The sequence below is a fragment of the Gouania willdenowi genome, unplaced genomic scaffold, assembly GCF_900634775.1.
Source record: "Gouania willdenowi unplaced genomic scaffold, fGouWil2.1 scaffold_332_arrow_ctg1, whole genome shotgun sequence".
NCBI lineage: Eukaryota > Metazoa > Chordata > Actinopteri > Blenniiformes > Gobiesocidae > Gouania > Gouania willdenowi.
Genome location: NW_021145094.1, coordinates 1,175,108 through 1,189,271, shown reverse-complemented (window position 1 = coordinate 1,189,271; position 14,164 = coordinate 1,175,108). Strand labels below are relative to the sequence as shown.

Here is a 14,164-nt window from a genome sequence, read left to right as displayed (position 1 = left end):
GTAAATCTCAGCAAACAGTGGAAGGTGAAAGAGAAAAGGCTTTGTAGGAATGTCTCCAGTGTGTAGGTGAGTCTTAGACAGTGTGTGATCTTCAGATTTGTGAAGGATTGAAGCCAAATAAAGCCTCAGTCCAACAGACTTGTTCTCCTGTTCAGTGGAAACATGCTGAGATGTTCCACACGTGAGCTGAGCTCCAAAGGCTGCTCCACATTCACTGCACTGTGGCTCTGCAGGACATCACCCACTGCTACTGATGTTCACATGATGTTAGCAGAGCTTCCTGTGCTTTCCTCCAGCTGCTCCTCAGCATGTCTGAGTGTCTGTGTCTTCTCCACAGCAGCTTGGAGGGTGTGGATGGTTCCTCTGGAGCTGAGCCTGACTCCATCTTTACGGTGTGTATGTCTACAAAGACACTAAACCTGTGTCAGCCTGTGATCACTGTACACACACACACACACACACACACACACACTCATCACCTTTAATGTGTTTGTGTTCCAGCTGCTGGAGGACAACATCATTAGCTTTGTTAAGGCTGAACTCAAACACATGCAGAGGATTGTGGATGGAGATGAACCAGAGTGCTCAGAGAGTCAGATGGAGGGTGAAGATGAGGAGCAGAGGAGGAGCAGGGAGGCCTTTCTGAACATCACAGTGTATTTCCTGAAGAGGATGAAGCAGGAGGAGCTGGCTGAGCATCTGCAGAGCAGTAAGAGCATGTGAACATCTTCACTGTGAGGAACATCACATGAAGGACACAAAGCTGGCTTTTCTTTTTCAATCAGTCACATTTAATCTGAGGAACCATCCAGACTGAGAACATCACACACTTTGATCTCCAATGTTCAAACCTGCTCTGACTTCTCCACTCTAACATTAAGTTTGTCTTCATTCAGGAACAAAGACTCCTAGATACCAACGTGAGCTGAAGTCCAAGCTGAAGAAGAAGTTCCAGTGTGTGTCTGGGGGCGTGGCTAAAGCAGAAAGTCCCACCCTCCTGAAGGAGATCTTCACAGAGCTCTACATCACAGAGGGAGGGGGTGGAGAGGTCAACCAGGAACATGAGGTCATACAGATAGAAACATCATCCAGGAGATCAGACACAGCAGAAAGAGCCATCACACTAGAAGAGCTTTTTAAAGCCCCTCCTGGAAGACCTCGACCAATCAGGACAGTGATGACAAAGGGCGTGGCTGGCATTGGGAAAACACTCTTAACACACAAGTTCACTGTGGACTGGGCTGAAGACAAAGCCCAGCAGGAGGTCCAGTACACATTCCCACTGACCTTCAGAGAGCTGAACGTGCTGAGTGGGAGGAGCTTCAGCTTGGTGGGACTTGTTGATCACTTCTTCTCTGGAAGCAGAAAAGCAGAAATCTGCAGCTTCCAGGACTTCCTGGTTTTGTTCATCTTGGATGGTCTGGATGAGTGTCGGCTCCCTCTGGACTTCCTCAGCACTCAGACCCTGACTGATGTCTCAGAGTCCACCTCAGTGGAGGTTCTGCTGATAAACCTCATCCGAGGAGAACTGCTTCCATCAGCCCGCCTCTGGATAACCACACGACCTGCAGCAGCCAATCAGATCCCTCCTGAGTTTGTGGACATGGTGACAGAGGTCAGAGGGTTCACTGACCTTCAGAAGGACGAGTACTTCAGGAGGAGGTCCACAGATGAGGAGCAGGCCAGCAGGATCATGTCCCACATCAGGACATGTCGTAGCCTCCACATCATGTGCCACATCCCGCTCTTCTGCTGGATCACTGCTACAGTTCTGGAGGACGTGTTGAAGAGCAGAGAGGAGGGAGAGCTGCCCAGGACTCTGACTCAGATCTACAGCCACTATGTGGTCCTTCAGAACAAAGTCAAGACGGTGAAGTTTGATGGAGGAGCTGCCACAGATCCACACTGCAGTCCACAGAACAGGGAGATGATGGAGTCTCTGGGAAAACTGGCTTTTGAGCAGCTGCAGAAAGGAAAGCTGATCTTCTATGAGAGTGACCTGACAGAGTGTGGCATGGACCTCAGAGCAGCCTCAGTGTGCTCAGGAGTGTTCACACAGGTCTTCATAGAGGAGAGCAGCCTGTACCAGGACAAGGTGTTCACCTTCATCCACCTGAGCCTTCAGGAGTTTCTGGCTGCTCTTCATGTGCATCAGACCTTCATCAGCTCTAAAGTCAACCTGCTGGAACAACAACCACTGAACCTTCCCCATAGTGGAGGTCAGCCTGACTTAAACCTTCTCCATCAGAGTGCTGTGGACGAGGCCTTACGGAGTCCAAATGGACACTTGGACTTGTTCCTCCGCTTCCTGCTGGGTCTTTCACTGCCGACCAATCAGAGGCTCCTACAAGGCCTGCTGACACAGACAGGAAGTGACTCACAGACCAATCAGAGAACAGTTAAATACATCAAGAAGAAGCTGAGTGAGAGTTTGTCCACAGAGAGAAGCATCAACCTGTTCCACTGTCTGAATGAAGTGAATGATCACTCTCTGCTGAAGCAGATCCAACGGTACATGAGATCAGGAAGTCTCTCCACAAAGAAACTGTCTCCTGCTCAGTGGTCAGCTCTGGTCTTCATCTTACTGTCATCAGAAGAACATCTGGATGTCTTTGACCTGAAAAGATTCTCTCCTTCAGAGGAAGCTTTTCTGAAGCTTCTCCCAGTGATCAAAGCCTCCAAGAAAGCTGAGTATGTGACTTTAGAAGAACATGTCTTTAATTCTCTCACAGACAAACATCTGTAAGGTTTCTCTGATTCTTCATCAGGTTGAGTTCCTGTGGTCTCTCAGAGAGAAGCTGTGCAGCTCTGTCCTCAGTCCTCAGCTCTCAGTCCTCCAGTGTGAAACATCTGGACCTGAGTAACAATGATCTGCAGGATTCAGGAGTGAAGCTGCTGTGTGAAGGACTGAAGAGTCCTCACTGTAAACTGGACTCTCTCAGGTCAGTGGGATCACATGTTACATTAACATTGTCCTCACTGCATGAAAACTGAGATTATCCACCCTGTGAATGTCTGATAATTCCTGTAAACGCCCTGGATTATCAGCAGTTCACTGAGAAGTCCCCCCCCCCCCCCCCCCCCCCCCTGTGAATGTCTTTCTATAATTAGCATTTCAATGTCTAGCCTGTCTGACTGAAATGACAATTTGCGTACCCCTAGGGGTACCGTACCCCATTTTGGGAACCTAGGTTCTATGTTGTTAACACAACAAAATATTGTGTGTGTGTGTGTGTGTCAGCCGTTTTGTTTTTCCCTCCAAAATGTCACATAATAAACCACATAATGTACAAAAATACTAGGAATAGATGAAGCTTTGCTCTGTGCACATGCTCTGTGTAACATCTGTTCTGTTGTCTTTATAAATCTGACCCTCTTCCTCCACTGTCTGCTGTGAGCTGAACCTTTAATGGCTTCTGTTTGAGTCCAAAGGTCTGGATGACTAAATGTGAAGTTCTTCCAGACTGTCTCATAGTATGTCTTACATGATACTGGGAAAAAGAAAGGCAACAGGCATAAATATGTAAAATAATAACACCACAAACCAGATTAAAGTTACTTACATATAAAGACTCCAGTGTCCACTTTACACATGTCTGGACTTATAATGAGAGTTTACATCAAAGTCACAGGTGAATTATGGGACGAGCTCAGTCTGTCACAACAAATAACAAATAGTGTCAGATACATTTATTTATACTATTTTATATTAAAATCTTACCCTAGTATGTGTTCATAACGCTTTTTGTTTCCCTCTGAGTTGTATAAAAGCTGCACCATTCCCTATAAAATAAATAAATAAAAGTTGACTTTGGTGAAGCAGCAGGAATATACATTCACTTTAAATCTATTATTATTTAACAGGGTCACAATTTATCTGTGTATTTGGTTCTGTACTTGTCAGAGAAAAGTTCTCACGCACACAAAAGCAATTTTACAGACACAAAATGTGTTTTAAATACCAATAATTTTTTCACACAGATTATTTTTTTAGTATCACCCACAAACACTGGGCTAATAACCGTAATATAATGGTAGTTGTAGTGGTGGTTTTGCTAGATGTTGTAGTGATAGTAGGTGTGGTAACATTAAAAGTACAGTTAGAACACAAACACAGGTTAGCTTACCTGCTACGTTGTCTGATATCATTGTGTGGAGCTCCTTAAATCACATCTCAATACCATTGTAATCAGCATTAGACAACGACCGTCCACTGAGGACCCTGTCTATAATATACTAATGTATATGTTACACCCCTGAATAAAAGGAGAAATAATCACTGAAATGATTCAGGTCTGTTTCCTCACTAAGAGTGTTTAGTAGAATCAAATACATGTTTGTAAAAATATACAAAAGTACACATTTACAGCACTTTCTAACATTAAAATGAATAGTGGTGGAGGTAGGATACACACATTTACTTTAAACAAACAATGAAAAACAATATTTAACTGTAATAAATCATTTTCTCACTCTTTTCTTTCAAGCATCAAATATGTAAGTCTTAAAGTTGTATAGAGCTAATCTAAAGCTAATCAAAGTGTATAAATCAAACTACATAGAACAGTAAAACATATTTTAAACACATGCTCATATGAAACAGAAGCTAACAACAGAACACGCTACACATAGCACAGTCTGCTAACTTACTACTGTTCATAAAACTTAACTCTTATCAAACTCAAATATCAAAACTACAACATCATGAAAGCCTTTATTTGTTAGTAACTTATTTCTGACATATAAGCTGTGTTTCTGACTATAAACATACCTGAAAAGAGGAGAAATGATCACTAATGTGATTCAGTCTGATTCCTCCATCAGGGACGTTAGTAGAATGAGGAAAACAGCACGTGTGGGGGCGGAGACAAAACCAATCGATCCCGGATAGGCTAACTCAGAACACTCAGTGGATCACAGATAAACAACAATAACAATAAAGAGACAAGCAAATCATGTGTATTTAACACTTTTAACATTTAACTGGTATTTAAATATTTAAACTCATGAAAAATTACACAAAAAACACAAAAATTAAAAACAACACAAATACACAATAACTCCAGAAATCATAAATTTTATAGGAAAAATACACAAAAGAAATGCACAAAATGTCTCATAACATAAGACAACAAATATACACAGAATGACAGAAAAACACACATTTACTATAAAAACTCTTTGTTGTTTCCACATGCAGCCCTCGGTCTAATTTTTTTGAGACCCCCAAAGTAAATGTACAAAATGGCAGAAAAACACAAAACAAATGCCAGAATACAGTAAAAAAAAAAAAAAAAAAAAGAATTCCACATTACAGGAAAATACAGTAAAAGACAAGAAAAAACATAGCAAATACTTCAAAAGCTGTACTAAACTACTACAAAAATTAACGAAATGACAACATTAATACACAAAATAGCTCACAATAGAAAATGAAAACAGAAATACACAAAATTTACTCAAATAAATGCAAAATGACAACACAAATAAACAATATGACTCCAAAAAACATAAATTTTACAGGAAAAATACACATAAGGACAAAATAAATGCACTAAATGCCTCATAAGGAGCAGGACAATAACAAATATACACAGAATGATAGAAAAACACACCAAACTATGGCAAAAATGAACAAAACAACAACAGTAATGCACAAAATAACTCCAGTAAAAAAAACACAAGACAAGAAAAACACAAAATCACAACAGAAATGCACAAAAGTGACTTTAAAAAAACACAAAATGACAACACAAGTACATATTATGACTCCAAAAAACATACATTTTACAGTAAAAATACACAAAAGGACAAAATAAATGCACAGAATGTCTTCCCTGTGTTAACGCTCAAATTGGTCATTATTCTAAATTCAGACTGGAAGCCACATTTACCTCATTCAGATTTAAATTTAGTTCAGAATAAAATGTACATTATGAATTAAGTGTTTACAAGGTGAGTTTGAAGAGGAATGAACTTTTATTCTGCTTTAAAGAGGAATTAAAGCTCCATACAAACATGTTGGCTCTCAGAGACTTGTGTGTCTTTACAGTGGAGACATTCCTGATTTACATTTATATAGATCACAGTATGGTCATTTACATGTGAAAACCTTTCTCACCTTGTGCTGTGAGTTTACGACAATTCCTGGCAGTTATCTGGAGCTGACTGGAACTTCCTGTTTACTCAGAGTTAACGGTAATTTACAGTGACGGAAACTGACGGAAATCCCACTTTTCATGCAGTGCCTGTTCCTCGTCTCCTCACTTGTTTCCTGAGTTGTGGATGTTTTTCTGAATCCAGTCTGTCAGGTTGTGTCATCACAGAGGTGGGCGGGGCTTCTCTGGCAGCAGCTTTGAGCTCCAACTCCTCCAGTGTGAGAGAGCTGGACCTGAGCTACAACCATCCAGGAGACTCAGCAGTGAAACTGCTCTCTCAGACACTGAACACTCTGAGGTGAGACACATCACAGCAGCTCATCACATGTTCACATCACATGTGTGACAGAGAGCTGTATCAGAGGAATGTGATGAAGGTGTGAGAGGTGGGACACTAAAGGAGGAGGACTGGGACAGGTTAGAGGGATGAAGGACAGAGATAAGAAGGTAGTGAGGAGTGAGGAGAGGCTGATGGAGAACTATGAGGAGCTGATGAAGGAATGAGAGAGAAGATCAGAGGAGGTGGAACCAATCAGTGAGGATTGTGTTCATATAAAAATATAACTATATCTTATGAAATTATATTTTAATCTTTTCTCTGACACAAGTTATCAAGTCAAAAAATGAGGAATGAACCAAAATGTGAATTATTGACTGAAAACTGTAATAAATTATTGCATTTCTAGCTCTGAAAGGTAATAACCACTAAAATTAAAACATTACAATTGTATAAATTAATACCAATCTATGATAAAATCTATAGTAAAATCTACTAAACTGGACCCTAGAGGACTACTGAACTACAGAGACATCAGTCTTATCAGTACTGTGTATAAATTATACTCAGGAATTGTTAACATTAGACTCACTGAACATCTGGAGACACATAACATCCTAGCTGATGAGCAGAATGACTTTAGAAAATGTAGGGCCTGCATTGATCATATTTATGTTTTATCATCTGTGCTGAGGGCCAGGCTGCAAGAGGGAAAACCAACATTTGTCTTTTTGTTGATTTCCAGAAGGTTTTTGACTGGATCAACAGGGATCTTTAATGTATAAATTACTGGATTATGGCATTACTGGTACATTCTATGATGATGTCAAATCACTCTATAAAGCCCCAGTTGCATGTGTGCAGATCAATGGTTTAAAAACTGGTTGGTTCTCCACCACGTTTGGTGTAAAACAAGGAGATGTGTTGTCTTTGTTTTCCCTTTATATAAATAATCTGGTAAATGAAATTATGGAAGCTAATCTGGGTATTTGTATAAAAAACTGTAATTTAAGTATTTTATTGTATGCTGATGATATAATTTTTCTGGCAAATTTACATAATATGTTAAATATTTTAAATACATGGTGTAAAAAATGGAGACTGACTGTAAATAAAGATAAAACACAGATCATGTATTTTAGGAAAAATCATGACTTGAGAAGTAATTATAATTTTATATATGACCTGTCTTAGTTTATATAAGTTCATACAAGTTCCTAGGATTGATCTTTAATGACTTTATGAGTTTTAAAGAGGGAACTAAATTTTTGGCTGAGTCAGCAGGAAGAGCTTTGGGCTCTATAGTCAGATGATAATTGTCAGATTTAAGTTTTTTAGTTTATACATAATAGTTTGATTCTATGGTCAGTTCACTTCTCTTTTATGATGCTATTGTTTGGAGTTTTAATGAATTTTATAATGTTTATGCTCTTCAAAGCATGTGTGTGCATTAGTTTATCAACAAATTAGCAGTAGATGATGACATGGGATGTGACCCATGTCTCATAAAGCAGAGGGTAGAAATATTACAGTTATGGAAACGCCTCATTCAGCTGCCAGAGCACAGGCTCACAAAGAAGTAGCCATAATATTCTCAAATTATGATTGAAGTTATGTTTATAGAAATAAATGACAGTATAATTTAAATGAGTTAAAACAGAAGATGATTCTAGATTTACAAAAACAATAGAAATATGACATATACACCAAACCAAAGTGAAGACATTATATTCATTTTAAAGAGGAGTTTCAAACAGAACCATATATATTTTTAAATGTATGTAGAAAGCAGCGGTCCCTCTGTGCCCAGCTGAGAACTGGCACACTACCCCTGGCAGTGGAGGTGGGCAGGTTCAAAGACCTCCCTGAGGAGGAGGAGCCACTCTGTACTGTGTGTGATCTGGATGTGGTGGAGGACAAGTCTCATTTTCTCCTGTTTTTTTCCTTTATTGTGATTTACTAAATGTTTTATTTGAACGTGTACATTTGTTGAACCCAGATGTTTTTTGGATTCCTGAGGAGAAGATTATGAGTTGTTTTCATAGAAAAGAGACTTGAGCTTTAGTTTGTTTTATTGGTAAAGCGTGGGAAAGGAGACAAACTATTTAGTATCCAGTATGAGAAGTTTAGTGTAGGATGTTTGTGGTTGGATGTTCTTTGTCACAGTTTGTTTGTGAAACTGGTCTGTAGACGTCTGTTTTGTTACTTATGTTGGTTTAGTGTCAATCAATCAAAACCAATGCTTCAAATAATCAATCAATAAAGGAAGGGTAGGTAATTTTCTCCAGATACACTTTTTAAGTTTTTGGTTGAAATTGTCTTAATGTTCTAACAGAAATTAAGATATAATGTTCTCTGAAAAAGGAACAAAGAAAATCCATCATCTGTAGCAGCTGTAAACCTGTAACAACCTCAACCAATGAAAAAAGACGTTCTCCACCCTCACGTGCATGAGCTCACACTCAAAGTGTGTCATTGGTGACAGACTTAAACAGAGTTTTTAGTCACGTTTTTAACATACAGTATATAATGATAAAGTTTAGTCAATCAATCAATCAATCAATCTTTTATTTGTATAGCGCCAAATCATAACCAATGGTATCTCAAGGCACTTTACAGTAGAGCAGTCTTAAGGACGGACTCTTCATTTTATGGATACACACATATGCATATATACGTATATACACATACATATGTATCCCACACCCAACATGAATTCATCATGGCGGCAAGGAAAACCTTCTGTTAAGCAGCAGGAACCTTGTGTGGATCCCATTCCTATGATGAACAGCCATCCACGTTATGCTGTGTTGGGTGTGTGCAGAGGAAAGGGTGGAGACAGAGTTGTTGAGACTCTGTAACTCCACACTGAGGATCCCACGGACCTGCAAGACAAAAGCCAGAAGGAGAACAGGAGCAAACACACAAGGGAAGAAGCAGACATAGAGGGAGTGTTTGAGAGAGGAATGGGACCCTCTCCGGTCCCTCTCTAACCTAAATGACCTCTCTCTTAACGCCCTCTCCAACCTCTCTCCAACCGAGCATGCCAGACCCCCCCCCCCGGCAGTCTATGCCTATTGCATCTTAATTATGAGCTATGAGCTGGTTCCTAACTAAAAGCTTTACCAAAGAGGAATGTTTTGAGCCTAACCTTAAAGGTAGAGAGGGTGTCTGCCCCCCGAACCGTGGTTGGTAGATGGTTCCAGAGAAGTGGGGCCTGATAACTGAAAGCTCTTCCTCCTATACTACTTTTAGAGACAAATGGAACAACGTGTAGTCCAGCATTTTGAGAGCGTAGTGTTCTGGGGGGATTGTATGGCACTACAAGCTCCTTGAGATAGACTGGTGCCTGTCCATTTAGGGCTTTATAAGTGAGAAGAAGAATCTTGAATTCTATTCTATATTTTATGGGAAGCCAATGCAGAGAGGCTAATACAGGAGTAATGTGATCTCTTCTCCTAGTTTTAGTCAGTACACGTGCTGCAGCATTTTGAACCAGCTGAAGTGTCTTAAGCGACCTGCTCGGGCAGCCTGCTAAAAGAGAATTACAATAATCCAGTCTAGAGGTAACAAAAGCATGGACTAGTTTTTCGGCGTCGCCCTGAGACAGGATAGGTCTGATTTTAGCAATGTTACGGAGATGAAAGAAAGCAGTTCTTGAAGTTTGTTTTATGTGAGAGTTGAAGGATAAATCCTGATCAAATAGAACCCCAAGGTTTCTAACAGTTGTGCTTTGTGCCAGAGTAATGCCATCTAGGGCAGTTAGGCTAGCATAGGTTTCTCTAAGGTGTCGTGGGCCCAGTACAATGACCTCAGTCTTGTCTGAGTTGAGAAGAAGAAAATTTTGGTCCATCCAGGCCCTAATGTCCTTTAGACAGGCCTCAAGTTTAGATAGCTGATTTGTCTCACCTGGCTTCATTGATACATACAGTTGGGTATCATCAGCATAGCAGTGAAAGTTAACAGAGTATTTTCTCATAACATTACCAAGGGGGATCATATAGATACAGAAGAGGATTGGACCTAGCACAGAGCCCTGAGGAACCCCGTAGCTTACTTTAGTGTACACAGAAGACTTATTATTCACGTGTACAAACTGGTACCTATCAGATAGGTAGGACTTAAACCAGTTTAGGGCAGTCCCTGTGATTCCAAGTAATTTCTCTAATCTCTCTAGTAGAATATAGTGATCTATAGTGTCAAAAGCTGCACTAAGATCTAATAAAACCAGCACTGAGAGTCGTCCTTCATCTGAAGCCCAGAGTAGATCATTAGTTACTTTAACTAAAGCAGTCTCTATGCTGTGTTGAGCTCTAAAGCCTGACTGGAAGTCCTCGAACAGGCTGTTGTTTTGAAGAAATTCACAGAGCTGAGCTGCCACAACTTTCTCAAGAATCTTTGAAATAAAAGGAAGATTAGATATAGGCCTGTAGTTTGCTAAAGTGCTGGAATCAAGAGTAGGTTTTTTGAGAAGGGGTTTGATTACAGCTACTTTAAAGGACTGTGGCACGTAGCCTATTGATAGGGATATATTTATTGTCTCCAACAAAGATGGGCAGACCAGGGGAACAACTTCTTTAAACAGCTTAGTTGGGATCAGATCTGAAAGGCAGGTCGATGGTTTGGAGGATGAAATAATAGAGTTAAGTTCCTGAAGTCCTATATGTGTGAAACAGTTTAGGTTAGGCCTATTTACATTTAATGGTACAGCAGGCCCAGGTGAAGGCAGGGAGTGGCTAATTTTATCTCTAATCTTATGAATTTTATGGTTAAAAAATGTCATAAAGTCCTCACAGCTGAGGGCTAGAGGAATCATGGGCTCAATAGAGCTCTGACTTTGTGTTAGCCTGGCTACAGTGCTGAAAAGGTACCTCGGATTATTTTTATTTTCTTCAATTAGTGAGGAGTAGTATGTAGATCGACTATGTCGTAAGGCTGTCATGTATTTACTATGGCTTTCTTGCCAAAGTATTCGTGACTCCTCTGTTTTATTGGAGCGCCACATTCTCTCTAATTTACGGGTTGTTTGTTTGAGTGTGTGAGTTTCAGAGCTAAACCACGGAGCTTTCCTCTGACGTTTAATAGTTTTTTCCCTCAATGGGGCAATTGAGTCCAAGGTGGATTTTAGTAGACTAGCAGAGCTATCGACAAGCAGATCCAGTTGAGAGGGGTTATAATTAATATCATAGTTATTTATTGGATGGTGCACTGAGTTTAAGGCAGCAGGAATGGCCTCTTTAAATTTAGCCACAGCACTATTGGACAGATTTCTACTCCTAACTATTTTATTGCACAGTGCGAGATCCTCTAGGATAATGTTAAAAGATATTAAAAAGTGATCTGATAGCAGAGGATTTTCAGGGTAGACTTTTAGTTCATTAATATCAAGGCCATATGTTAGAACAAGATCAAGAGTATGATTTAAACGATGAGTAGCTTCATTAATAGTTTGAAAAAAGCCAACTGAGTCTATTAGGGACATAAAGGCTGAGCTCAGGCTATCACTATCTTTGTCCACATGGATATTAAAATCTCCTACTATCAGTATTTTATCAGAACTGAGGACTAAGTTTGATATAAACTCAGAGAATTCTGATAGAAATTCAGAATAAGGGCCTGGAGGACGGTAAATTATCACAAATAAGACTGGCTGGCAGGTTTTTGATTCAGTATGAGATCAATTTAGAACCAGGCTTTCAAAGGAAGTGTAACTGGCCTTTGGTTTAGGATAGATTAGGAGAGAGGAATGATAAATAGCTGCTACACCACCTCCACGGCCTATGTCTCGTGGCATATGAGTATTTAAATGACTGGGAGGAGTGGCTTCATTTAAACTAACATATTCATCTTGATACAGCCATGTTTCAGTTAAACAGAATAAATCAAAGTTATTTTCTGAGATAAGGTCATTTACTAGTAGAGATTTGGATCTCAGTGATCTAATATTTAATAGAGCACATCTAATGCTTTTATGTTTTGGTGTTTCTAGATTTGAGATTTTAATTTTTTTCAGATTTTTATAATTGATAGCTCTTTTATTTGATTTTATGTTAAAATCATTGTGAAATATGGGTCGGGGGACTGACACCGTCTCCATAAAATAATATTCATCACCATCACAACAGTTGTCATGGCGATGAACACAGCTATCATAATAGCAATGGGAGGGAAACTGTCCTAAGGCAAGCGCAGAGGGGCGTGGAGGACTCCGCCTCTGTAACATGGTCTCATTCATGAGATGTCATAACAGTGACTGTGCCATGTTTTCTGATAGTAGAGATGCTCCCTCCAAAGTAGGATGGATTCCATCTCTTCCTATCAGGTTCGGTTTTCCCCAGAAGGATCTCCAATTATCAATGAAGCCCACCTCGTTTTCTGGACACCACCTCGATAGCCAGCGGTTAAATGATGACATGCTATAGGCTATACATGTCATCACTGGTCAGATTTGGTAAGGGACCAGAGAAAATTACGGAGTCCGACATTGTTTTAGCATAAGCACAAACTGATTCAATGTTCACTTTGGTTGCTTCCGACTGGCGACGTCGGGAGTCATTAGTGCCGACATGGAGGACTATCCTATCAAACTTACGATTACTCTTTGCCAGCAACTTTAGATTTGATTCTATGTCGCCCGCTCTGGCCCCTGGGATGCACCTCACAATGCCCGCTGACTTCGCTAGCTTCACGTTTCTCACTATGGAGTCGCCAATTATCAGAGTTTGTTCCCCGGTGAGTGTGTTGTCCTCACAGAGGGGGGAGAACCTGTTTGAGACGTGAACATGGTGGTGTCCCGAGCGGCTTTTTGACCTTGGACTATGCTTACCACGGACAGTAACCCACTCATTGCTGGCCGGGGGGGAGGCTAAGCTAGAGCTAGCATGGTCCGCACCGGCTAGGTCCTGCTTGCTAGCTTCGGTTTTGGTATCAGGGGTGCGGAACCGCTTCTCCAGATTGTTGATCCTCGCCTCCATATCTAACAGTACGCTACACTTTATGCAACTACCATTGTCCCTAAAGGAGGAGGAGGAGTAACTAAACATCTGACACACCAGGCAGGAGAGCGGAGGGGAGGAGAGAGAAGCCATAGGTGCTAAATTTAAGCTAAGCTAAGCTAAGGACAAAAGGAAGTTTAAAGGAGATTACACTGCCTATAAGAGGCGAGATTGCTTTTTACTTAACCTTTGTACGTTTAACTGTACGGTAAAAAATTAAAACAAGTGTTTTCAAGGCTAAAATATCAATGACCACAAGTTTGATTAGAGTTAGCAGAACACAGTAGTAGAACGCTGCAAGCAGCGGTAGAGCGTAAACAGGAAATGATCGATACGTCAGCACGTCACAGCACGTCACCCAAAAAACCTAGCAGTAGTGTTTACTTACTGCTGAATGAGATGACGTAGTTTCTACACAATACAAGTGATGAGCTTAGATCCACTTCTGCAACAGCTGTGCTCATGCATGTGAGTGAGACGGAGCACAGAGGGGAGGGGGGTAAGCTACAGTCAAAATCATGCTAGCTTTCAAAAATCACCTACCCTGCCTTTAAAATATGAAAATATTTATTTAGCACTGACATTCCAACAATGCTTAATATAAAATAAAATAATAAAATGTTTAACTTGACCCACTCATACAATTATTAAAACAGAAATATGTATATTTTTAAAACTTTTGAATGTATTTTAAACTGTAAACTTCTGTTACAAACAGAGTTGGGCAACGTTAG

The 14,164-nt window shown here is 40.2% G+C and overlaps 1 protein-coding gene across 1 annotated transcript in view; it reads left to right on the top strand.

Annotated features, from left to right (window-relative positions):
- Positions 1-892: 892 nt before the first annotated feature.
- The window catches only part of LOC114459606 (NLR family CARD domain-containing protein 3-like), a gene marked incomplete at its 5' end in the record, with an annotated part of 16,393 nt that continues 3,121 nt past the window's right edge, over positions 893-14,164 (top strand). The window contains 3 exons of the mRNA XM_028441794.1: positions 893-2,691; positions 2,769-2,942; positions 6,304-6,456. Of these exons, the coding sequence (XP_028297595.1) occupies positions 893-2,691; positions 2,769-2,942; positions 6,304-6,456 (2,126 nt within the window). The remainder of the gene's footprint in view (positions 2,692-2,768; positions 2,943-6,303; positions 6,457-14,164) is intronic.